A 23,854-nucleotide genomic window follows, 5' to 3' on the forward strand; every position below is an offset into this window, starting at 1 on the left:
TCACTGGTGGCGAGGGGGAGGCATTGAGATGGGCGTTTGCCACCGTCTTTGTTCTGCGGGGGCTGAAGACCTATTTGCGAGGAGACGATGGTCCGAGCATGGACGCTTTCCGGCCTTGGCTACTCCAAGGGAGGTACAGTGCGTGATGGAGGTCACTGGCTGACTGCGTTGATCCGGTCCCGCCGCTGCTGTCGCTTGACAGGAACGAGGAGGCGTGAGAAGATGAAAGACGGGCGGGGGTGGTTCGGGCAGGGACCACCACTCACGGGTTGGTCCGCTCACGGGTTGGTCCGGCCTCTCCCCGGGAGGGACCGGGAGTTGAGGGCATCGCGAGGTCTGCGAACACGCAAAGCCCGTCGGTGAATGGTGGTGTGGAATTGGATGTGGACTCCGGATGACTAATTCTTGCCTCGGGTCCAGCGAGCCGGCAGGTTTCGCCGTTTTGCCGCATTTGTCCCCCGCCGTCGCCCCCCGTCGTCCGTCTGTCAGGCAAGCCCAGGCGCGTGGCGGTGCCCCTGGCCACCTAAAAACTGGCCGCTGTCGAGCTGCTGCCCCGGCGAGTTCCCGTCGTCTTATGCCCCCAGGGCGCCGCTCGTCAACCGAGCGAGCCCGCCGCACCTCGAACCAGCCGCCACCGCATTCGGACCATCGCAGACCTCACCTCACCCGCTCCACATTCGACCGCATCGCAGCGCCGCCTCGTCTCTCCTGCCCTCGCACTGCGCGCGCCACCATGGTCGCCTGCCGAGGCCAGAGACACATCATCCCCTAGACCCCGAGGAGCCCGGCCGAGCCAGAGAATGCCGCCATGTCCGCGCCTGCGCCCGCCTCCGCCGCCGCCGCCGCGGCTCCGGCCCGCAAGGTCAAGTTTGTGGCGTCGGATCCGACCCGCGGCGGCCTGCCCGTGAAGCGCAAGCAGGTCCAGCAGGCGTGCGCCTCGTGTCGTCGCAAAAAGGTGAGGCCGTCCTGTCGCCCGTGCGCGCTCCCCATGGCTGACCGCGTCGCAGAGGCGCTGCATCCACGCCGAGGGCGCCGTCGTCGATGAGTCGGTCGTCGCCCACGAGGACCAGCATCGCGGGGGCCACGACTCATCTCCGTCTCATTCCTCGTGAGTGACTCTTCTCCCCGCTCCCGCTCGTCTCATCTGACGACCAAGACCCGCCACCGCGCCGTCCGTCCCGACGCCCCGGGTGCGCGCCGCGAACCTGCATGCCTCCGGCGACGATGCTACCGCCGCCGCGCCGCCGTCGGGCTCGCTCACGTATGGCGACGTCGCCGCCGCGTCCAGGCCCCAGCAGCCCGCTCGCAACGGCGACTCGACGACGCCGCAGTCGTCCCGCTTCGTCGGCGACCTCAACCCCGAGGGCATGTTCCTCGAGGCCACGGCGTCCACCTCGGCCGCCCAGCAGTCGCAAAAGGGCGACGTCGGCATCTGGCTCTCGTCGGCCGCCATGGGCATCACCGGCCAGCCGTCCCAGTTCATCACGTCGCGCCCGCCCGCCGTCATGGACCGCTTCCTGCTGCCCTTTGTCCGCGAGCACTGCCTCTCCAGCCTGCCGCCCGAGGACGACTTTTTGCGCTTCCGGGACGTGTTTGTGCAGAAAATCCACCCCATCTTCCCCGTCGTACCGGAGGCCGTGCTCAACGGGCGCTTCAAGAACCCCTGCCACATTGTGCTGCGGCAGCTCATCTGTCTGGCCGCCGGCGCCGACCCCGAAATGTCCCAACACCTCCACCTCCAGAACAAAGGCTCCACGCTCCTCTCGCCCCAGGAGTTCTCCCAGTCCATATCCTCGGCGGTCCGAGCCATCCTCGAGACCAGCATCATCACCGACCGGGTCCTGCACATCCAGGCCCTCATCATGTTGTCGCTGTATACGCAGCCGACGTGCCCCGAAGAGGCCGACCTGCCCGCGCAACTCGGCGGCCGCGCCATCCACCACATCCAAACCCTGGGCCTGCACCTCCTCCGGTACGACGCGCCCAACTGCGACGACCTCAACAACCTCTTTTGCGCCGTGTGGGCCCTGGACCGCATCAACGCCGCAGTCTACGGCCGGCCGTGCCTCATCCACGAGCGCGACATTGGTGCGGACCTGGAGGCGTGCATCCGGAAGCGCCCGCCCTGTTTCCGGCTCTTCCTGTCTGTCGTGCAGTGGCTGGACCAGGTCGTCGAGCTGTACCGCCCGGGTCCCAGCGCAGAGGCCTCGGGTCTGGAAAAGATTGCGTACATTGACCTGCCCGTCTTGGAGGCCATGATTGTGAATGCCGACGCACTCAAAGTGCCGTCTCCTCTGATCGGTGAGTCTGGTAGCCCCAGTCTGCTTTCCCTCGCTCACCCTCGGCAGCAACCATCGAAACATTCTACCACGCCGTCATCATCCTGTCGTGTCGCCTCCCCCGGCCGGGAACGGTCCCCGCCGCGTCGACGCTGCCCCCGCCGTCGGCAAACGCGCGCCGCTCGCTCGCCGCCGAGCGCATCGCATGTGCCGTGCCGCGGGACCACCTCAGCCCCATGCCCTTTGTCCCGTACGCCGTGTCGCTCGCGCTGAGCGTCGAGTACCGCAAGATGCGCCACAGCCGGCTGCCCATGTTCCGCGCCCGGTCGATGAACGCCTTTCGGCGGAACTGCGAGATGCTGCGCCAGTTTGGCAACCATTTCTGGAGCGCCAACGTCGTCGCCGGGCTTGGCGAGCGCGTCCTCAAAGAGATGGAGCGGGCGGCGACGACCCTGACGAGGGAGGCGAGCCCGTTGCCCGATGCGGGAACCAAGACGCCGTCGCAGGGACCGGAGAATGAGTCGAATCGCCAGCCTGGCATGGTCATGGGTGGCAGCCTCGCCGCCATGAACTCTGCGGTTGCCATGGACAATACGGTCGATTTTTCCCTCATCGACGCGATATCGGGGCAGGACGTGTTTGGGCACATTGACCCCAGCTTTAACCTCGACGCCGTCGAGGACGCACTCGAGGCCAACCTCGACATTGGGCTGCCCCTGAACTGGGGCGACTGGGGGCAGTTTGCGACTTGACGGTCTGGCTGAGATTGCCAAGTCAACCAGCTCACGGCTGTTCTTGCACAGCAGGCGACGGTAGCGTCTCACTACGGTGTCGGCAATGTCGGATCTGTCCTGTAAAGCGCCGTTTGAGAGCCACGAAGCGGCCAGCGGCTTGGGGCTTGTCTTCGTGGCTACCAGAGCATTCATATTCGCAGGCGCCCTTGTGTCCGAGGCTACGTGGCCTCGCGCGTGCCCAGGCTCCGCCCATGATGCCCGGTATACGCGGAGCCGCACCTGGCGACGAGCCATTAGCTGGACCCGACAGAGCAGCGGACGGGAGGATATTTGCCACCGAGGCAATGCGGTGTCAGAGTCAGAGCGTGCTCCTTTATGAGAGGCAATATACGATAGAATGTAAGACGGTGTCAACGGGCCACGGGTGTGACTTTTAGGGCGGAAAAGCTGGAAACTAGGGTTGCCATTGGCAATGGGCGAATAGACAATTGTTACAATTGGAATCCTGAAGCAGCAGTCTTTGGCAGGAGACCGAGGTTGCGGTTGCGCTGAACCAAGACATGCATCGAGGTTCAACGGCGTCAACACGAGCCCTGTATTGTGTACCCCGCGTCATCGAGCTCGACCCTTTTCGTCGTCATCGTCAAGCACGAACCCCTTGTTTCCTCCAGCCGTCTGCGACACGGGCAGCGCCAGCGGGTCAAACACCGATCTGCTAAAGCGGTTGTACGCAATAAACGTGTCCTCTCCGCTGGGGATGGCGTTGACGGGCGTCGCCACGCGCTCCGACATGCGCCGAATCTCCCTGGCGTCGTCGTGCACCGGCTCCACGCCCATGAGCGTGTACGCGAGGTTAAGCGCCGGAATGGACAGCCCGTGCACGACAATGGAAAACAGCACGAGCCAGTACACGACGGGCCCAATGGCACGCGCCAGCTCCGTCTCCTCCCCGTCGCCCCTCCCGGCCTCCGGAAACAGGTGCCGGCTGTGCTCGAGGTAGAAGACGGCGCCCGCGCCGATCGGCCCAAAGTACCCCATGAACAGCGCCTCTTTCCAGTCCCGGACCACGCCCGGCATGAGCTTGTAGGTGAGCAGGATAGCGGGGATGCGGCGCAGGACGAGGACGAGGAAGCCCAGTCCGATGAGGCGCCCGTACGTCAGGCCGGTGGCGACGCCCTCTGGGTCGTGGAACTCGGACCACGGCAGGATGGTGCCGATGTACATGAAGCCGCCAAAGTTGAGCAGCACGTCGATGCACGAGCTGACCTCGTCGTGGCGGCGCTCCGTCTCTGCGAGGTACTCGCCGTCCCAGTTGAGGGCGTTGCCGGCGACGAAGCACGCGAGGAGGTCGTCGGTGCCGATGGCGCCGCAGGTGCCCACCAGGAACATGCCCAGCGCAGCGGGGAATAGCGAGTGGGATTCGCCGTCGATCCATTTTCTGGGGTTGATATCAGCTACTTCGTTCCGCGTGTTGGGTGATCTGCCGCGGCAGCTGGGGGCAACACACCTTCTCAGAGCGAACCCGATGGCCCTGCAAGATCCGTAGCCGACGACAGCGCCATACACGACGGAGAGAAGCACAATGTACAGCCACGTCTCGAGGAACCACTCCTTCATGGCCACGCCCACGCCCCCGCCAAGACGACCAACCTCGTCCTCCCGCGCAAACAACATCTTCGCCGGGATCCCTTCCACCCTCTCCTCAGCCGCCGGCACGCCCGGGCCCGGGAGATCCGCATGCCGCATCAAATACACGGCGAGCATCAAAAACGGAAACCCAAACCCGTCATTGGCTCCGGCCTCGGAGGAGATGATCTCCCGCAGCGGCCGCGCGACGTACTTGTCGGCAAAGGGCCCCTTGGCGATGGCCTGCGAGAGAATGGGGTCGGTGCATGTGACGCACGATGCGATGACGAGGGCCGCGAGGAGCGTGACGCGCGGCACGGCGGCGAGCACGCAGAGCGTGGTGCAGAGCCACATGATGGTCATGATGGGGAGCAGGCAGAGCGCCATTTCTTTCCAGCGCTTCAGGTTGTACTTGGCTGGGAGCTGGTAGCCCGCGATGACGAGCTGGACGCCAATCATGACGCGAGTGACACCCTGGGAGCGGTCAGTTAGAACTTCTGGGCGAAGAAACAGTCAATGAATGCTGCGGTCGCCCACCAGAGTGATGTCGTTGGTCTGCCCCTTTTCCGCGGACCCCCATCTCTCGCTGTCGAGGAACCTGGCGGCCAGAGGTCCGAGGGCGATGCCCATGAGCACGGCCGGCACTGGCTGCGAGTCAGCCATTTCTGCTGCGTTTTGTTTACACGGAGAGGCTCCAACGCACAGGCTTCACCGAGATACCATCGGGATTTGATCTTGACCGAGATGATGCCATACAGCAGGATGAACGCGCCTAACGCAGTCAGCTACCGAGATGCAATGTCGCTGGAGAGGCACTCCTCACCCAGCACGCTCAGCACAACGTTGAGCTCCGAGACGTCTAGATTTGGCATGCTGGCAGCTAGTCGGCCGTGTCCCGTCCGGATGTGTTTGCTTTAGGGTGCAGGGGTGCGACGGAGCCTTTTGGTTCAGATCTTGTCCTGCAAGGTCCAAACTGGTCTCCGCCTGATGGATTCGTTTTGTCGACGTGTTGTAAGCGGGCGATAGAGGTCTCGAGAGGACTTAATCCCAACTCCCTCTTATGGGCAGCAGAAAGAGAGGAGTGTCGGAGGAAACCCCTTACAATAGAGTCAACATTCTCATGGAAACGAGTAAAGGGAAGTCAAAACGGCACAGCAGGCGGCGATCCAAGTATAGATGAGTTACACTTAAAAGTAATCTTGAAATTGGAGCCCATCTAGTTGGCAAGGGAGGCAGAGCATTAGTCCGGAGTGAGGCATGCCGCCTTGGCAGCCGTGGAGCGCAGAGAGCGCAGGGACGTGTGCTCGATCGGCACGGATGACAATTCTGAATCAAGGGGCCCATCGTCGAGACGACGATAGTCGATGATCGGCCGTGGTGACGCGCAATGGGTGGCAGGTGAACCGCTGTCTGCGCGGGACGATGGGGCAGTCGGGCGCACGTGCGGTTTGGACAGGAGAGAGCACGCTGCGTTGTCACAACGTGAGCTGACATGCCATGTAAGTCGAGACTGCCCATCGCAGAACAATGAAGCTTTGGCGTAAAGCAGTCGCTTCGTTGCCAAGTTCTCGGAATGCCATGTTTTGCTGCGGTTGAGGCCTCGCCTTGACATTGCCCCTAATCCCCAAATGCCGGAAGACTGATTTTTACGAGGGCAAAGGTGCCAAAGGGACAATCCGAGGGTGCCAAGCAATTCATGTTGATCGACCAGCCTGCCAAGGCTCGGCTCCCCTGGTTTCCACCGCGTTGTGACCTTGCTACGACGCTGGCGCGACTTTGGCGCCGTGGGCGGCGATGGCTCCTTGGCATGTATCACCACCAGGAATGGCTGTGGCAGTGGTTCGTGGCCTTGGTTCGTTGTCCGTCAATGCAAACTCTTGGCCGTTGCGACGGCTCAATGCTTCGCTCACGTCAACTGGCATTCAGAGAGTTGCAAATGTGAGAGTGTGGCTGAAGTTGTCCTCGTCCATGCCCAAAAACCGACATCGCCCCCCTTGTGGCCTTGTCGATAGTCGTGCTCTCACGGTGAGCAGAAGGAAATCTGTTTAGACGCCTGTTCTTCTCTACATGCAATTGGCAACTGCCGCTGCTGTCCTTGTTTTCGATGCTCTAGTTTCATGGTATGGGGTTGAACTGTATCCGCCGTTGTCGTCGCTGCTGCCACGGCGCCTCAAGGAGTGTCCTCTTCCTTGGTGGCCAAATCAATAGAGATGCGCTATTTGGACCAGACATTGCCCGCTCTCTATCTAGACATCAACTCTGGCTGCCAAGGGCCACACATTCTAGGCAAACGCCAGTGTCCAAATAGCTTTTCTCCTTGATTCTAAAAGTCCCCGTCGGGTACCCTCTCTAGCCTTCTGCCTGACGGCTCATAGGGTAAATATGGCTGGCGCAGCCGTCAAATATTCTTTCCTCTTCGTGTCAGGGCCTTGGCTGTCCATTCAAGCACATGGTTGGGAGGCGACCCTGACGCCCGCAGTGCCGCAGTTGGCCGGGCGAACCGCGCATATGCGCATCTATGCCGACTCCATGACATCACTGATCCGACTGTTGGCCGGAGCAGCGCACACTCTACCTGCCTGATCAAGAGCTGTGTCTCCGCCATAGTTGCACCCAACTACATGCTGCAACGCGCCTATCAAGTCTGCTTCAACGGCTCCTCATCACAACTCACAAAAGCATGTATATATAAAGCTCAGTACATGCACGCTGGACGAATTGACGCTCCAGTCCCTGGTCAGGCAACATGGCTTACTCGGTTAGTGTGGCCCGCTGCGCTGCTCTTCGTATTATACGCACAGCGACGGCGGTCTGGGACCACATGCGTACACAGTCAGTTCTGACCCCGCGTTACCAGGGTGCAGAGTCGGCTCGGAGTCCAACAGCACGACTGATAGCCGCACGTTGACATGGGAGACCCGACACGGATGGCTCTCTCTGGCTGCGCGAGGATGTCCCGGGCATGGCAAAGCTCGAGCTTCTCTAAAGGTATGTGTAGTGTACTGCAGTACATGCGCACACAAATGGAGCAACCGCCCTCTGTCCAGCGGCAGAAGCTCTGAGACGCTTTTGCTGTTGCCCTTGCTGCCAAGATGAAGATTCGCAGCACTCTCCTCGCTATCCTTGGGGTCGGCGGTGGCAAGGCCGGTGCCTTTCCGTTGGGCTCGTCCGGCGACTTTTCCATCGTCACGTCCCGTAATCCGGACCACCAGCCCAGCGGACCGCTCGCGCTCGCCAGAGCCTATCTCAAGTATGGCCAGCCACTCCCAGACCCCCTTGCGGCTGCCATCAAGGCGCTAGACAAGCGATGGACCGGATCTGTGGTCGCGACGCCAGTGCTGTATGATGTCGAGTACATTGTGGAGGCACACCTCGGCACGCCGGCGCAAAAGGTGATGATGAACGTCGACACCGGCTCGAGCGACTTTTGGGTGTACAGCTCAGAGACGCCACCGGAGATCCTCAACGGCCAGTCAATCTACAGGCCGGAAAAGAGCCGCTCGGCCAAGAGACTTGACGGGGCCACCTGGAGCATACGATACGGGGACGGCAGCTGGTCTTCGGGCAATGTCTGGATCGACAACGTCAGCCTCGGAGGCCTGAGGATCAAGGGCCAAGCTCTGGAATCCGCAACGAATGCTAGCAAGTCGCTCACCACCGACGCGGCAATGTCGGGGATCCTCGGCCTGGGCTTCAGCAAGGGCAACACCGTCAAGCCCGACCCGCAGCTCACCTTTATGGACACGGCCAGGCCGCACATGCGCGCGCCGCTGTTTACGGCCAACCTAAACTACCACGCCAGTGAGTGCTACCGCCGTGAGGTCGTCGTGAGGTCGTCGTTTGTGGCTAAAAGGTATTGCCAGACGGCACATACAAGTTTGGCAAAATCGACAAGAGCGAGCACAAGGGCCCGATTACGTATACGCCAGTCCTCGACCCCAACGGCGCGTACTGGACATTTGCTACGTCGGGTTATGCTGTTGGCGGCGGAGAGTTCAACAAGACGACGACGAATTGCATTGCCGATACGGGCACCTCGCTTCTCTTGCTGCCGCCCGACCTCCTCCACGCATACTACGATCAAGTACCGGGCGCCGAGTGGTTATGGGGGCCCTGGGGATACGTCTACACCTGCGATCAGAAGCTCCCCGACTTTACCTTTGGCATAGAGGGGGCGAAGATTACCATTCCCGGGAAGTACCTCACTTATGCCGACTGGAACGGGACGCACTGCTACGGTGGAATCCAGCACAGCTTTTCCCGGCAGGCAATCTTTGGCGATGTGGCGTTTACGGCTGCCTTGGTCGTGTTTGACCTGGGCAATCTGCAGACCGGTTGGGCCCAAAAATAGCTATGTGGGCGTGTGTCATGATGAAACGAGTTAGAGGGCGCTAAAGTTGGTCCAAAGAGCTACCTGCGGTCGAATTGAGAATTCTTGGCACAAGTGTTTCCTTTCTGCATCAGTGTCAAGGGTCACAAAACTCAGTCCATGGATCGTCTACGGAGCGAACTGCAACCAATGCATTGACAGAAATTCAATCGTATCTCCTGGAAATACGTTGCCCATTTGTAGTAAAGGACAAGACGCCAAAGCTGCACAGGCTTTCGCGCATATGTGAGCCGGCTATTGTTGATGAAACGGTTGTATGCGGTTCATCGATAAGATCCATGTCTGCACAATAGCCACACACAGATTCAACCTTGTGACCTTTCTTGCTTCTCTCTGACCGCAGGGACCAGAAAGTATGCGTATTCCTTGGGAGGGCTGGAAAGTGTCTGTGCCCACCCTATTTCGCATGTAGATGCAGTGCTCATCGTAAGGAAGCTGGTAAGCATGAACCGTACGACATTCAAAAGAGAAGCACATATTGGCCAACAGCTTGTTGTCATTGCGCCAACGCCGTATGCACGCCTCGGGCCGATAGATGTCCGACCAGACGGATGTAAGCGTGAGACGGATACGGCGGGAGTGAGACGGAGATGCGCTGCCGGCAGGCTCATATCATCGAAGAACAGAAAACTCAAACCCAGCAACAGATAAAGGGCCAGCCTTGCTTATCTCACTCTTTTTCTTGCAGTTCTTGATAGCATTCCCAGCTGATCAATAACCACTTTCCTCTGTCCCTCCTCGCTTGATAGGATACACACCACAAGGAAGCGTGACAGCTGCCACCCCTCTTGACTCTTGTTTGATGCACACAGCCATGGAGCAGGAAACCGTTTTGAATGTCGTCGAGAGTTTCTTCGCAGGAATCTCAAGCAGGCGCCCCCCATTCGTGGCAGCCCGCGAGTTGATTATCCCGGATGCATTCTGCGTCTTTTCCCACTTGGACGAGCTCTGGGTCAACCGGCTCGACAAGACTATGGACAGGATTGAGTCAAAGGTCCAGGCAGCTATGGGCTCTATCAAAGAGTTCAGGGAAGAGCTCACGCAGCCAGGGCCGGAGATTTGGGTGTCGGGGGATTTGGCCGCGGTTTGGACGGGCCACCAGACGCTCATCGACGGCAACCGGGTAGCTCAGAGCATCAAGCTTATTTCGCTGCATAAAACAGCGACCGGATGGAAGATATGCGGCGTTGCAGACAGCCAGCAGGCTTGGGGCTGCAAAGTCCTCAAAGAAGCTGAGCACGAGATGCTGGAACGGATATACGCCACGTGAAAATCGGTGGCAGATGATCATTGGGACTCGATCATGGCATATTGCCTAGCTGGAGGGGGCATTACTAGCTCCAGGCACCAAGAGAAGGAGCTTGCCTGCTTGGCGTGGCCCGAAGTGGCCGACGAGGCAAAGCAAAGGGCGGCTGTTGCCCGAACGACGGTGCTATCCGAGGTCGAGGTCCGACTTTGTGGCGGCTTTGCATTCGCGTGGACCACGTTTTTCATTCAACGCGACGGCGAGATAACAGACCGGATTGTGGCCGCCTTTACGCTTCTCAAGGTCTCGGGCAGATGGCTCATCACTGGCTGTCAAGATACTAGTGCGGCGGCGTAGAGCTGCATGGCATTGCAATTAAGTCGTCCGCAAGACAGATCTCAATTATTTCCCCTTGGCGTTTCCCCTCATATACACACTAGCGAGCCAGATGAGCCATCCGTAGTGCATGCCAAGTGCAGTCCCGTTTACCTTGTCTCGAAACTGAGCCACCGTCATAACAGGCATGAACAATGTCCTTTCGCCAATAGCGTCATTTCCTTGTTTCTTGAATAGAATGCTGTATTTCTTGAACTTTGCGGCACTGCATCGGCTGTTGAACGTAAGAGTAAGCGGTGACGTTGTCGCGCCGACGAGACCACGGGCAGGCAATTGCACTGTCGAGGTCCCTGGGGACGTCAGCGCGGCTGCTGGCCCTGGAACGAGCCCGCCGCTGAGATACAGCTTTCGGTTGAGCAGGTCGCAGTACTCGATGAGCGCGTCGTCGGTGCCAGGTGGGAAAGTCACCGTCAGCCATCGATACCTAGATCCCCGCGGAGTGAACCCCCCTGCTTTGGTGGCGGCGTCAATGGCATCCATCGCCACGCCGTTGTCCTGTCCAACAATGGAATGCTCATCATCCGCTGCCGCGGTAGCACCGATAGTGGGCTGCTGAGCCCCTGCCACAGCGAGAGTAGCAGCCTGCAGTCCGGTGGCAGCATTGGCAGGGGGTTGCTGTACCGACGGTGTAGCCATCGGTTGGCTCGAGGAGGCACGGGGCTGCTGCATTTTATTTTGAACAATAAGTGGTCAAGTACCAATCGACTTGCTTTTGTTCCACGTAGTTCAATGTGAGAAAATGCTCCTTATATCAAGAGACATCAATTGATCTCCGCGTGATTTGACGATAAATACATATTTGCCAGGGCAGGAGTAAATGGATCGACTGCATTATATAGCAGCAACGCTAAAGCATCTCCGCGGGCATCTCTGGCATCCCAGACTTGTCCGTCCAATACCGCCGATATCACCAAGTTGTTCGTCATGGCTGGTCGGAGCTGAAAAAAGGGTTGTATCGGGCGTTAGGCTCACACTTCCGAGGCCCAGCTGGAGACCCCAGCTTTGGCCCTCTAGAGCCTTTTGCTCCCGTGAATTGGAAAGCATGTTTGCCGAGTCTCCGAGTGGACATATCGACGTTTGGAGAGGCTCGTTCTCGGGCTCGAGTTGCATTTATAGAGAGTCACTTCGGCGAGCCTGCACGGGGAGCGCAGCCATCGTGGAAACGGCACCAAATCGCTGCTTTAGGCTTATGCCCACTTCAGACTTGTGCGCGCTTCATCAATGGCGACGTCAAACGTCTACACTCACGCAGGCTCCTCAGATTGGCTTGTCAATCACCATGGGCCGAACCTCGTGCGACCCGTTTCCAGCCAATACCCGCACCTTTATTGGGCTCGCCGCATCCTTAAACTGAATGGCCCGCCAAGGGGCCGACAAAGCCTTGAAGGGTTCCGGGTCGAATTCGCAGAACTGCAAAGGATGAGGATGAGAAAACTGCAAATCAGACTCATTTGCCATGCTGCATCCATGGTGGGCGCCCGCCGAGAGCCTGCCAATTGGGAGGATGATCTCCAGACTTACGGTTCGTAGACCCCAGGCCCTCGAGCAATCTTTAGTTCTGGATCTCCTGACATGTAGACTGCCGCAGTCAAAGTCGTGCAAGACTACGAGTACATGATCAAGTTCATCGGCACCGGAAACGACCCGTTCGTTGCCTCGTCCGAGCGCCTGGTCGACCACAAGGTTCTCGTAGAGGCCATGGACAGGAACGGCATCACGTTTGGAGGGCTAGCCGCGGACACGGCGCCGTTCCCGACCGGCCCGTGGAACCCAAACAACGAGCCGGTCTGGGGCAGCGTGTACCTGAGCAACCTCAAGGCCGCGTGGAGGCGCCTGGTGAAGCGCTGCGTCTATCTGGGCGTCGCCTACTTCTTTCTTGTCCTTCCGGCGACGGGAATCGTCCTTGCGACGCTGCTCCCCACGCAGGGCGATGGCACCACCGCCAGCGCCGTGCCCTTTGTCATCCTGGTCGTGTTTCTGACCCTTTGGGCCTTCTGGACAATTCTCGTCGTGGAGGAGACGAAGCAGGTCATGCCTTTGCTGGCTGGCTATACCGCCGTGCTTGGCATCATTCTCACGGGCGCTGCGGCACTGCGCAAGGCAGAGTATCCGTCGGCATAGTGTCATTCAGCCGCAGATGTTGTCTTGGTTCTTGAGCATGGCTCGGATGGAAACCTGCTGCTGAATCCTAGCGACTCCCACAGGCAGCTGAGGCGCCAGACGAGAAAGACCAGACTGGATCGGTCTCTGTGGCGAGCCGCCACTTGATGCCGTCTCTGAAATGCAACTTGCATTGAGTCCTGAATCCTGATTGCTTACCAGTCCAACTGGGTCACTGCATGCAGCCGAAGCCTCGTCGCAATTCAGCCCGATTAAGTTGCCGATAGGCTCGCAGATGGCGGCACAGCCCATCAGCCCTAGAGCATTCCTCCTGCACAGCGCACCACGTCGTGTCGCCGCACCCTCGAATCGGTAGCTCAATGAGGACGCCGGCACTCGTCTGACGCGTGCTGCACCGCTGACGAGCACGGGCCGAGACGGCAAGCGATGCGAGCAAATGGAGGCTGAGCGAGTGGAGTGGAGGGGGCGACGACGACGACGTGCTGCTGCCACGCTGTGGCGCGACGGCCGGCGCTACTGTGACGGAGGAGGTGGAGGCGCTCCGGGTGCCGGGTGGGGCGCCGTCATGTTTCCCAATTAGGATAATTCTTTGCAGAATGCCCTGTGGCTGACCACCCGTCAGGCCGTGCCGTGTCATATGCGCGAAAGATGGCCTGTCGCTCATGACAGCATAGATATTTATTAGACGCTGAGCTCCCCGGCGATGCGTACGCAGCTTAACATTCGTGTGTGACCACGCCCGAGATACCATCACTTATCCATTTAGTGTTTCTGTTCAGACTCCATGGCTGGCGTCGTCACAGAAAAGCATCCAGCAAAGCACCTCGACGAGACCGCATCGAGGGCCTTCAATCCCTGGACAAGCCACAGCGCCGGATCCCAGTCGCCCGCGCCGCCGTACTCCGCGATGGGGGCGTCTCCGCCGGCACCTCACCCACGCAACGCCCTCGACATCCCTCCCGCCGTCCAGGCTCGTCTCGAGGGGATATTCCACGAGAATTGCGGCGGCAAACCATACCTGACCGCCATCGAGGCGGCCGCAGTCTTTATGCAGACGGGCTTGACCAAAGCAGACCTCTCGAGGATATGGGAGCAGGCCGACCTGAACCAAGATGGGCGCTTCAACATGAACGAATTTGTCCATGCCATGTGGTTGATTGAGCTTCAAACGGGAAGGGGTCATCCATCGACGCTACCTCAGCCCCGTCCGTCGTCATATCACAGTGCAACGAGTCCCTATCCATCGCCGCCGCCGACATCCAGCCACATCGCCGGTCCTCCGCCATATCAAGCGACATCGTACCAAGTCCCTCCACCCCCTCCGCAAACCTTTTCGGTGCCGCCACCTCCTCCACACCAGTGGCAGCAGACGGGCTTCACTGCAGTCCCAGGCTACCACACAGCGGCCCACCCGGGTTGCCCGCCAATGCCTGCGCCGCAGCCCGAGGCCATGAAAATGAAAAAGGCCATGATCTGCGCGGGCTGCGAGGCGGGCATCCTGCCCGACGACATCATCTACCACTGCGCGGAATGCGACAAAAAGCACGACGGCCTCAGCTACTGCGAGCGTTGCTACTCGGCCGGTAGGGCCGGCAGCTGCACCCACGGGCTCAAGCGTGTCAAGCTCGAGGAGGACGACCTGCCCATCCGGGACAAGGACGGCAGCTGGCTGATGGGCGTCAAGTGCATCAAGTGCAAGACCAAGATGAAGAAGAAGGACCTGTGCTTCAAGTGCAGCCACTGCTGGGACCCCGACTTTTGCCCCAGCTGCTGGCGGTCCAAGGACAAGCGGTGCAAGCACGCCGCCAAGGGCAAGGTCAAGATGTGCAGGGTCGGGCGCAAGGACGACGACGAGATTGAGGAAATCATCGATGGCGTCATGTCGGTGCTGGGGGGTTGAGGGGGTGCCGTCGGTGTCGACTGGGGTCGCGTCCTGTGTTCTGGTACCGAGAGCTTGGGGTAGCCCAGGCATAGTCGTAGTGCAAATTGATACCCCCAGAACTCTTGCAGCAATCCGTGACACCGTCGTTCAGGCTGCGACCCTGGGTCACCCGGCTCCTGCGGCTCCTGCGTGACAGCTTTGCCGCGAGTTCAAGCCGCACCACAGCATCCTGGAGTAAGGCCGAGTCGCTCGAGAATAGGCTGCTGGAGCAAGCATGGCGAGCATCGACAGATTACCTGTTCGGCACCCGGGTTCGCGTCATGTTGTCGAGAGTCTCCGCCCGCCCGTCACCTCGGCGGCTTGTTCCCCGGCAGGTCTGTCGGTCTTCCCTGAAACTGATTCTTCAGCTCTTGCCAAAAGTGCCGCAGAAACGTCTGGTGGCGGCCGGCCGACCCGGGTTCGGCGGTGGCCTCGCCCGGCGCGAGCGGCTCGTGGGGGTTGCGTCCGTAGCGCCTCTCGTGGATCGTGCGGTGGATGCGCCCGACGGCGCGGTGGAAGCCGGGCTGCCGGAGGATCTGTAGGCGCGTGAGGTGTCAGAGGATGTGCGGCTGGCGGGGGCGGGAGCTGGCAGCCTACCACTGCAATGATTCTGTCCTGTTGGGCGGTGGTTAGCGATGGCGAAGGGGCAGGCGAGGGCGAAAACGTACCTCGAAGGCTTGGATGACGCGTAGCGCCCACCAGTGAGGCGCCATGGTGATGGCCAGGCGCGGTCTGCGTCTCTGGCAGAAGAGGAGGATCGCGGCCGATGAGGTTGCCGAGCACCGGGATCGTGTCGTGGAAAGCGGGTGCTCGGAGGTGGAAGTTGGTGGTGTTGACTCTTTGAGGCAACGGGGTGCGGGCGCGGCTCCTGTGGAGCGCGCTGTATTAATAATTGGACGGTGCCCGTGCGGCTTCCAGGTTCTGCACTGCCGAGAGTGAACAGCGGGAGGCAACCCGGGGAATTACATGCCAGGCGGGCCGGGGCCTAAAATCCTCGGACAACTCCACCAAAGCGGCCCCTGCCGGGCCCTGTGAGGCTGGAACCTTGGAAGCCTGCAACCAACGCCGCCCATATGGAACGAAGCCCCCCCCGGCTTAAAGTCTGTTCGACGGAGTTGATGAATCTATACTTCTAATGTAATCTATACAGCCTAAACAAGTACAATTATTGGGTTTCGCGCCCCCTTCAATGTTGAGCTAGCTCGCGTCAAGGCCGACCAGCTGCTCTCACGCGTACGCCAGGCCGCCGTCAATGTTGAGCACATGCCCCGTCACAAACGAGCTGCCCGGGCTCGAGAGAAAGAGAATGGCCTCGGCGCACTCCCTCGGGGTGCCGTTGCGCTTATTGTGCTGGTCGCTCAGCAGCTTGCGCGAGTGCGGATCCTCCTCGGGGAAGACGAGGTCGGTGTCGGTGGGACCCAGCGCGGCGACGTTGACGGTGATGCCGCGCGGCGCAAAGTACTCGGACCAGCCCCTGCTCATCGAGTTGAGCGCCGCCTTGGAGCCGCCGTAGAAGTTGGCCGGCGCGACGGCGACCCGCGCGGCGATGCTGCTGACGTTGACGACGCGCCCGCCCGGCGACGCGAGGTGCCTCTCGGCCGCCTGGAGCAGCAGGAAGACGCTGCGCGCGTTGACGTTGAAGGCGTAGGCAAAGTCCTCGGCCGTGAAGCCCGCCAGGTCGGGGCTCGCCGCGATGGTGCCGGCGTTGTTGACGATGATGTCGATGGCCCTGCCGGGAAAGGCCGCGAGCGTCGCGTCGACAATGTCCCGGCCGTACGTGACGCCGCTCGCGTCGGCCTGGACCGCGATGGCCGCGACGCCGAGCGCCTGGATGGCCTCTACGTTTTTGAGGGCGGTGTCCTTGCTGCTGTGGTAGTGGATGACGATCTGGCGGCCCGTAAGTGTCTGTCTTGTTGGGCAATCAGACTGGTACTCACATCAGCGCCGTGCTCGGCGAGGAGTCGGGCTGTGGCGAAGCCGACGCCGTTGGGCTTGCCGGCGCCGGTGACGATGGCGAGCTGTCCTTGGAGGTTCTTGGCCGGCATGTTCAAGTTGTTTGGTGCTTGTCCGGTAGGTGTTGTGAAGCGATCCGTGCGGTTTGTCAAGCACGCTTTGGATGAGACTGGCTAGATGGTTGACTGCTGCGTCTTCCACTTCCCTCATTGTGAGGTGCAACAGAGGGCTTTAAATACGTTGACGAGGTTTCGCCCACGGCCACTATCGAAATGAAATCAACACATGATCGCATCACACTCCGAGGAATTATCTGCGGAACGGGCGGTTGACAAATGCCTTCCATATCGACACCAAGTCGCCGGAGTCCGCGTTGAATCGAACAGCCTTCCACGGCACACGCTGAACGGCGTGTGCTCTGTTCTTCACACAGCCGCCCCGCGAGCTCCGTGGAGTGAGTTGAGGATCTCTTTCGCCGCGGGTAACGACACTGAGGGCGTCCAGCCAAAGCTGTTGTCGTTGCGAGGCCACCAGCCGGCCGTGGCGCCGAGAGTGCCGCCCAGCGCAGGTGCCCGGATACCCGGGTTCCCGAGACCGTGAAAATCGGGCTTCAAGTGCGCGGTCGGTCCGGGCGAGCAATCGAAGCGCCGTGGCGCCGGGCGGCAGGGAAAAAAAACACGATGAAGATCTTGGCGATGGATAATTTGAATGTTGACGGCGATCCGAAGGGCAACCAGACACAAGGCCGCTGCACTGCTGGTGCTTACGAGCTTGGTAGCGGACTCCGTCAGTGCCTGTCGATCCCCGAGGTCCCAGTCCCTCGGGAGCACAGCACGACTGCTCTAACAATAAAGATTAAATTGTGTCGTAATTCGCAAAGAGGGAATAGCCGGCGTCTTGGATATGACCCAGTGGATGAACTGAAACGCGTTGAATCTTGGTGTAGATGCATCGCGAAGCTAGGGCGGGCACGCCTCAACGGAGAGACTAGGATTCGAGTTCCACTGGTATTGACCATCAGTCCACCTCCCAAGTGTCAATCCCACTTCGAAACATGTCAACTAAGTTTCTTCATTCCCTCGGCCGTGTTCATTACACTCTCTACATCGACAACCCCGTGTGGAACCGCCTGTTCCACTGTCACTGTCGATTCTGTGGCTCGCATATTGGCGCCCGGCCTCGGATGGCGCATCTCCAACACCTGGCCGCTCACACTGGGACTGGCGGGGTGGTTCGCAGCGGACAGCCTTTGGGGACATGACGGCAATGAGCAAATGGAATCAATGCCGGCCAAGCCCGTCCCGGCTGATGCATGCACCAGGATGGTTGCGCGCCAACAACCTCGCAAGCCACGAACAGCAGGGTTCCTGCATGCGGCAAGGGTTCGACAACTGAGCTCACCGCAACTCCGCACCTCTCCCACGAACAGCGACGTTCAATGACATTGTCATTCTGCAAAGCATATCCAGCACACTGTTTGCTCACATGTGCACTCACGGCGCTCATACATTGACTGCGTTGTGCCAGCCACGCAACATGCCACAAGTCATCATGGTCCAAGACTGCGACAAGGGAACAACTTTTATTCACTTGGCCTCGTGCCAGCCTCCAGGGCAGCTCCATGGCCCGCCCCAAAACGCGTCGTATCTCATAACAGTCGTCAGCCCCCCTACTGCTGGGGAACGTGCTTGCCGATAAACGGCATCAGGTAGTCCATCTTGCCCAAGGGCACGCCCTCCTTGCGCAGAATGTCGTAGGCCGTCGTCAGGTGGAAGAAGAGGTTGGGCAGCGCGTAGCCGTTGACGTAGGCCGAGGCGGGCATGGGCGCCGACTTGCCGGGGCCGAGGCCGATGGTGACAATCTCGGCGACGCGGGCGTTGATGGTCTTTTCGTCGGCCTTGGCGAGGATGGCCTCGACCTGGGCGATGCGGGCGCCGAAGTCGGCAAACGTCTTGAGGTTGTTCTCGAGGGCCGCGGGCTCCTCGCCCGAGAGGCGCGCAAACATCTTGGACGCCGTGTCCGTCACCACGTGGACCTGGAAGGCCAGCGGCAGCATGTCCGGGGCGATGCGCGCCTCGGGCAGGCTGGCGGCGTTGGCGTGCTCCTCGCCCTTTTTCAGGACCGAGGCGAGGGACGCGAGGGCGTCCTTGGCGATGACGATGGAGGCGTCGTAGATGGAGTAGGTCATGGTGGCGGTGGTTGATCGGATATGTCGGGGGGGAGGGACAGAGATGTCGTGATATTGCGTGATTGGGTCTGGCTATCTTGCTCTGGATGTCGTCCGGGAGGGACGCCGGCCCCCCCGACTATATATAGGGGCCTCGTCTCTCAACGCGCAAGAGCGCATCATCCACCGCTCGTCGTCTTTCGTCCCACGCCGTGGGGCTGGCTGGCGACGCCGCATCCGCGCCCCTCCTCCCCTGAGTCCCCTCCACTTGGTACAGCGCCTTCCCTCGCTCACCACGCAAGCCAGCTTGCCATGGAGCCCAGCCATCTTCCCCACGGCCCCGGCAGCACCACCGCCTCGACAGTGTTTACTAATGCAGATTTGGTGCCGGCGAGACACGCAGGCCCCCCTCGACTGGGCGGCTCCGGCGCCGAGCTAGCGCCCCGCCCCGTCAACCCATGTCCGACTCCACGACGACAGGCGTCAGGGCGGCCTCGACAGCGTCAGGTGGATCACACGACGGGGACATGGCACGCCGCGGCTGACTAATTGGAAATGCGAGCAAGAATGCGATGATGGGGGGAGGTTTTGCGTGGCGGGCGGGCAGGCGGACTGCGGCTGTGGCCGTGTTTGCTGAGACGCTGTCCCTGTCCAAGGATCCGACTGGCGGATCGTCGCGCGCCATGGTTGCTGATTACAAAATGGAAAGACGGACTTTGGCGGGCTCAGCTCTGGAGGCTGGCAGATGGCGGCCGCGCTGGGCGTGGCTGCGGAGTTTGTTGCGCCGACTTACACGGGATACGGCACGACCACGCTTGACGCGCACACGCGGCGACGCACCAGGATGGCACAGAGACGGGATTCGCAACGTGTCTCTGCCAGCCTCGCTTGAGGGTCAACAGAGCAGCCGGCAACAGCCGTCTTGGTCACCGTCCTCGGGACCTCGAGACGACACACGCCTGGCGCCCGCTGCTCGGCCCGTCGGGCTGTCGACCGCCCGCGTCGGCCAACCACGGGGGGGTCCAGTGGAGATGAAAACGTGTTGTGGACTCGTCCGCTCGACATGACGGGGGGCTAGAAAACCCACCATGCCACTTTCACAAACAGGCACAGGTCGACATTGTGACGCGGCCGCTTGTGATGGCGGGCCAAGCCGTTTGGACGCGGCCGCCGTGCAATCTCCGTGGGCTTCGCGCCGGCGGAAGGGGGCGCTTACAAATGTGGAAACGTGGTGCGATGAGCTGTGCTGTGTCGAGGTGAGCCGTCAGAGTTGGGGATGCAACCCTGCGCATCACGCATCGTCTCGACCCGATCTGCGACTGCACAGGCCGCGAATCCTCCGTGGAACACGCAGCGCAACACGACAACACGAGACGGCGGAATTCGCACCATGGCAGGCAGCCGACGGAAAGTGAAAATCGAGATTGCTCAATGCTCGCCAATGGGCGAGGCAGATGGCACACCGGTCATCCGTCTTGGATGCGATATCCTCGCGTGGCGCCGTGAACGCGACGCGCACCGGCATCATACAATCCCTCACCCTCCTCTCACGCTCAAGACTCTCACCCTCTCGCAGTCCAGACTCTCATACATGCTGCACACGTCGACGGCACCCATCTTGGATGTGGTACCCCCGCGTGGCACCGTGGACGCGACGCGCACCGGCATCATACAATTCCTCACCCTCCTCTCACGCGCTAGACTCTCACCCTCTCGCACTCCAGACCCTCATACATGCTGCACACGTCGACGCCCGCGGCTCAAAACCCCAGGATGGCATTCGCCCGCGCCACGACCTCGCGCTCGCCCGGCAGCGCGCCCTCCCTCGCCGCGAGCCGCTCCAGCCCAAACGCCTGCCTGCCCGCGCCGTCGGTCCACCCCCGGAGCGCCGCCTCGGACGGCCGGCCGACGTGCCGGCTCTCGCCCTCGCCGCCGGGGAAGTCGGGCCCCGGGGTCCCCGCCCGGAACGCCGCCCGCTGCCGCGCCGCGTACTCGGCGTTGATGTCCGTCACCGGGCACACGGGGATGTAGAGCACGCTCGAGTCGGACGAGCCGGCGTGCACCTTGTCCACCGAGTGGATTGCTGCGAGGCGACTCATTGTCAGCGGCGAACTGGTTCGTAGAATGACTGCCAAGTAGACGGCGGCCAGGGCTGGCCGTCCGCGGAAGAGTCAACGTCACTTACTGTCGCAGTGCCAGGCGACGAAATCGCCGGGCTTGATCTCCGGGACGTGCACCATGGTCCGCGCCAGCTCCAGGTGCGGGTGCAGCTCCTCGGTCAGCTCCTGGCCGTGGCCGGGCGACGCGCCCTGCAGGTCGCTCGTCATGTCGTCGCCGCCGGTAAACGCCCAGTTGGCCTCGTCGAGCAGCGCCGTGCCCTCCTTGGCCGGGTCCACGGCGCGGAAGAAGGGCCGCAGCAGCACGTACGCCGTGGCCATGTGCATGAGCGGGTTCACCAGCAGCGTGCCCTCGCCCGGCGCGGCGCGGCTCATGCTCATCCAGCCCTGCCACATGCGGAACATGGAGCACGCGCCCAGCCCGTCGTACAGGTTGCTCACGGCGGCGACGCGCCCGCTCGCGTCCCACGGGTCGTAGCCCTCCCAGTCGCCCGCCAGCACGCGGTCGTACACGCCGCCCAGCCCGTAGCCGCCGGGCTCCCACCGCTCGACGCTGCCGCCGTCCATGTGCGGGCCCAGCGCGAAGCTCGCGTCCCCCGGCTGCCGGATCCGCAGCCGGTCCGCGTACGTGAGCGGGTTGGCGAGCGAGATGCGCGCGTCCGCCGCCGACGTGTGCCACACCGACGACATGAGGTGCCGCTGCGCGCGCAGCAGCGACGGGTGCGAGCGCGCCTTGAGCTGCGGGCCCGACCAGTACAGCTCGTACACTTGCGGGTCGTTGGGCGGGAACGCTTCGCCGCGTCAGTCCCGTCTCCTCGCTGTGGAAGCTATCGCGGTAACGGAGCGGCAGACTTACCCCGGGTGTGCGGGTTCTTCCTCACGTAGTCCTCCACCTCGTCCTTGTACGCCCGCGCCTCGGCCTCGGGGATCACGCCCCGGACGACGAGGGCGCCTCGCTTCTTGATCTCGCCCTGGAGCTTGCGGCACCCGCCCTCGAGATCCGCAAACTCGACCTGCGGGATGACGTCGGACCCCTTGTCCGCGATGAGGTCGTTTTCCGTCCGGAGCCGGCGCAGGAGGCGGGTCCAGCTGTCGACGATCCGGGCCTCCCTGCCGCGGACGAGGTCGCACTTGAGCTGGCGGAACCGGTCCGGGAGGGGGTCCCTCTTCGCCCCGGACAGCGACACAAACGCGTCCGAGATGTCGCCCTCTTTCTTGGAGGAGGAGGGCTTGGTGGGTGCAGACGCCGCCGAGGCGACGGCGCTCGCCGACCGGCTGAGGGCCGGCCCCGTCGTGCTGACGACGGCCTTGGTCGACGCATGTATCTTGGCCACGCTCGGGCGAAGCATCTTGGGGGCTCTTGGGGCACAACACAGCGCAAGATCAGACGAGTAGAGGTTCCTGAAGAAGATGCGGAGAATGCAATGCCAGTGAGGCGGAGACCTGGGGAGTCGAGCCCGGGGCTCTTTAAACTTGGCCGGCACTCTCGATATAGCCGTGTAAGTGGGCGCGGGGCTTCCGCTTCGGGAAGTCCGCAGGAGGGCAACCGTCGTCGACTGACCACTGGCGATGGACGACGGCACACCATCTGCGCAACTCAGCCGACCGCTCAAGATTGTGGTGCAGTGATCTCACCGTGCCGATTCGAGTCGACAGTGCCAAGTGCCTGCGGAGCCTCTCTGTGCGCGGCCCGACATCGTCAAGGACCCTCCTCCCGCCGTCGTCGTCGTCGTCGCCGCCGCGCCCTTCAGCCGGTGTATAAGAAGACCTGCGTGCTCCGCGTCTCGCTCTCTTCGGCTCACGGCCCTTGAACCAAGCCATCAAGCCCCTCTCGTGTGTCGTACATTGCTCCCCCGTCCTCATCAGTCGATTGCTTCGCCGCTCACCCTGCGCCCCTCCGCACCCTCACCCTCACCACCGCCGCCGCCGCCGTCATGCCCAAGACCGTCACCGTCTCCCTCCCCGCGCTCGCCCGCCTCATCGACCACTCCCTGCTGCACCCCACCCTCACAGACGCCGACCTCTCGGCGGGCCTCGCCCTCGCCCGCTCCGCCTCGTGCGCGTCGGCGTGCGTGCCCCCCTACGCCGTGCCCCTCGCGGCCGCCGCCCTCGCCGGCTCCCCCGTGGCCGTGTGCGCCGTCGTCGGCTTCCCGCACGGCACCTCGTCCAGCGCCATCAAGCTCGCCGAGGCAGACGCCGCCCTGCGCGACGGCGCGACCGAGATCGACGTCGTCGTCAACGTCGGCAAGGTCCTCGGCGGGGCGTGGCCCTACGTCGAGCACGAGGTCGAGGCGCTGAACCGCCTCGTCACCAGCAGGGGCGCCCTCCTCAAGGTCATCTTCGAAAACGACTACCTCGCCGACGAGCACATTGCCCGGCTCTGCGAGCTCTGCACCCGCCTCGGCGTCGCCTTCGTCAAGACGAGCACCGGCTACGGCTTCGTCAAGCAGCCCAACGGCATGTACAGCTACAAGGGCGCCACGGCGCCGCACCTCAAGCTCATGCGCGAGCACGCCGGGCCCGGGGTGCAGATCAAGGCGGCCGGCGGCGTGAGGACCCTCGACGAGCTGCTGTACGTCATGAGCTTGGGCGTCACCAGGGTGGGCGCCACGGCGACGCAGGCCATCCTCGACGAGGCGCGCAGGCGAGGCATCGGCGAGGACGAGGTCAAGGTCGAGGTCAAGGCCATCAACGGCAACGAGGGAGGCGCCTACTAGACTGCGCCCTTGGGCTCGTGTACGGGCACAGCGTGCAGCCTGTGGAGAGAGAGATGCGTCATGGCGTAGTATATTGAGCCACGACTTGAGACGCGACGTGAGCAGAGCACGCAGAATGTGGCAAGGGGGTGCAGCACAACACGTACTAGACCATGAGCACAGTAGCCACCCTGTGGCGGCGGATGCG

At 61.8% G+C, this 23,854-nt stretch overlaps 11 protein-coding genes across 11 annotated transcripts; 6 read left to right on the forward strand and 5 right to left on the reverse strand.

Annotated features, from left to right (window-relative positions):
* Positions 1–808: 808 nt before the first annotated feature.
* Positions 809–3,031, forward strand: PLICBS_005489 (uncharacterized protein; the record flags this gene model as incomplete). Its single annotated transcript, XM_018319168.2, has 4 exons — positions 809–955; positions 1,008–1,108; positions 1,157–2,301; positions 2,349–3,031. 4 exons carry the CDS (start codon positions 809–811, stop codon positions 3,029–3,031), a joined length of 2,076 nt encoding a protein of 691 aa, XP_018181642.2.
* A 594-nt stretch (positions 3,032–3,625) lies between these two features.
* Positions 3,626–5,511, reverse strand: PLICBS_005490 (uncharacterized protein; the record flags this gene model as incomplete). The annotated part of the gene is made up of 5 exons (XM_018319169.2): positions 3,626–4,451; positions 4,521–5,113; positions 5,177–5,283; positions 5,343–5,411; positions 5,463–5,511. The coding sequence occupies 5 exons, from the start codon at positions 5,509–5,511 to the stop codon at positions 3,626–3,628; spliced, it is 1,644 nt and encodes a 547-aa protein (XP_018181643.2).
* Positions 5,512–7,731: 2,220 nt separating this feature from the next.
* On the forward strand, positions 7,732–8,990 carry PLICBS_005491 (type I transmembrane sorting receptor; the record flags this gene model as incomplete). Its single annotated transcript, XM_065600735.1, has 2 exons — positions 7,732–8,440; positions 8,503–8,990. The coding sequence occupies 2 exons, from the start codon at positions 7,732–7,734 to the stop codon at positions 8,988–8,990; spliced, it is 1,197 nt and encodes a 398-aa protein (XP_065456807.1).
* An 853-nt stretch (positions 8,991–9,843) lies between these two features.
* PLICBS_005492 (uncharacterized protein) lies at positions 9,844–10,299 on the forward strand (the record flags this gene model as incomplete). The annotated part of the gene is made up of 1 exon (XM_018319172.2): positions 9,844–10,299. One exon carries the CDS (start codon positions 9,844–9,846, stop codon positions 10,297–10,299), a length of 456 nt encoding a protein of 151 aa, XP_018181646.2.
* A 1,839-nt stretch (positions 10,300–12,138) lies between these two features.
* On the forward strand, positions 12,139–12,792 carry PLICBS_005493 (uncharacterized protein; the record flags this gene model as incomplete). Its single annotated transcript, XM_065600736.1, has 2 exons — positions 12,139–12,193; positions 12,260–12,792. 2 exons carry the CDS (start codon positions 12,139–12,141, stop codon positions 12,790–12,792), a joined length of 588 nt encoding a protein of 195 aa, XP_065456808.1.
* Positions 12,793–13,576: 784 nt separating this feature from the next.
* On the forward strand, positions 13,577–14,692 carry PLICBS_005494 (actin organization and endocytosis protein; the record flags this gene model as incomplete). The annotated part of the gene is made up of 1 exon (XM_018319173.2): positions 13,577–14,692. One exon carries the CDS (start codon positions 13,577–13,579, stop codon positions 14,690–14,692), a length of 1,116 nt encoding a protein of 371 aa, XP_018181647.2.
* Positions 14,693–15,021: 329 nt separating this feature from the next.
* Positions 15,022–15,426, reverse strand: PLICBS_005495 (uncharacterized protein; the record flags this gene model as incomplete). The annotated part of the gene is made up of 3 exons (XM_065600737.1): positions 15,022–15,249; positions 15,311–15,328; positions 15,382–15,426. The coding sequence occupies 3 exons, from the start codon at positions 15,424–15,426 to the stop codon at positions 15,022–15,024; spliced, it is 291 nt and encodes a 96-aa protein (XP_065456809.1).
* Positions 15,427–15,940: 514 nt separating this feature from the next.
* On the reverse strand, positions 15,941–16,758 carry PLICBS_005496 (uncharacterized protein; the record flags this gene model as incomplete). The annotated part of the gene is made up of 2 exons (XM_018319174.2): positions 15,941–16,600; positions 16,651–16,758. 2 exons carry the CDS (start codon positions 16,756–16,758, stop codon positions 15,941–15,943), a joined length of 768 nt encoding a protein of 255 aa, XP_018181648.2.
* Positions 16,759–18,335: 1,577 nt separating this feature from the next.
* Positions 18,336–18,854, reverse strand: PLICBS_005497 (uncharacterized protein; the record flags this gene model as incomplete). Its single annotated transcript, XM_018319176.2, has 1 exon — positions 18,336–18,854. The coding sequence occupies one exon, from the start codon at positions 18,852–18,854 to the stop codon at positions 18,336–18,338; it is 519 nt and encodes a 172-aa protein (XP_018181650.2).
* A 1,739-nt stretch (positions 18,855–20,593) lies between these two features.
* Positions 20,594–22,299, reverse strand: PLICBS_005498 (uncharacterized protein; the record flags this gene model as incomplete). The annotated part of the gene is made up of 3 exons (XM_018319177.2): positions 20,594–20,916; positions 21,019–21,741; positions 21,807–22,299. 3 exons carry the CDS (start codon positions 22,297–22,299, stop codon positions 20,594–20,596), a joined length of 1,539 nt encoding a protein of 512 aa, XP_018181651.2.
* A 585-nt stretch (positions 22,300–22,884) lies between these two features.
* PLICBS_005499 (uncharacterized protein) lies at positions 22,885–23,667 on the forward strand (the record flags this gene model as incomplete). The annotated part of the gene is made up of 1 exon (XM_018319178.1): positions 22,885–23,667. The coding sequence occupies one exon, from the start codon at positions 22,885–22,887 to the stop codon at positions 23,665–23,667; it is 783 nt and encodes a 260-aa protein (XP_018181652.1).
* Positions 23,668–23,854: the final 187 nt, after the last annotated feature.

The sequence above is a fragment of the Purpureocillium lilacinum genome (genome assembly GCF_023168085.1).
Source record: "Purpureocillium lilacinum CBS 284.36 DNA, scaffold_4, whole genome shotgun sequence".
Lineage (NCBI taxonomy): Eukaryota > Fungi > Ascomycota > Sordariomycetes > Hypocreales > Ophiocordycipitaceae > Purpureocillium > Purpureocillium lilacinum.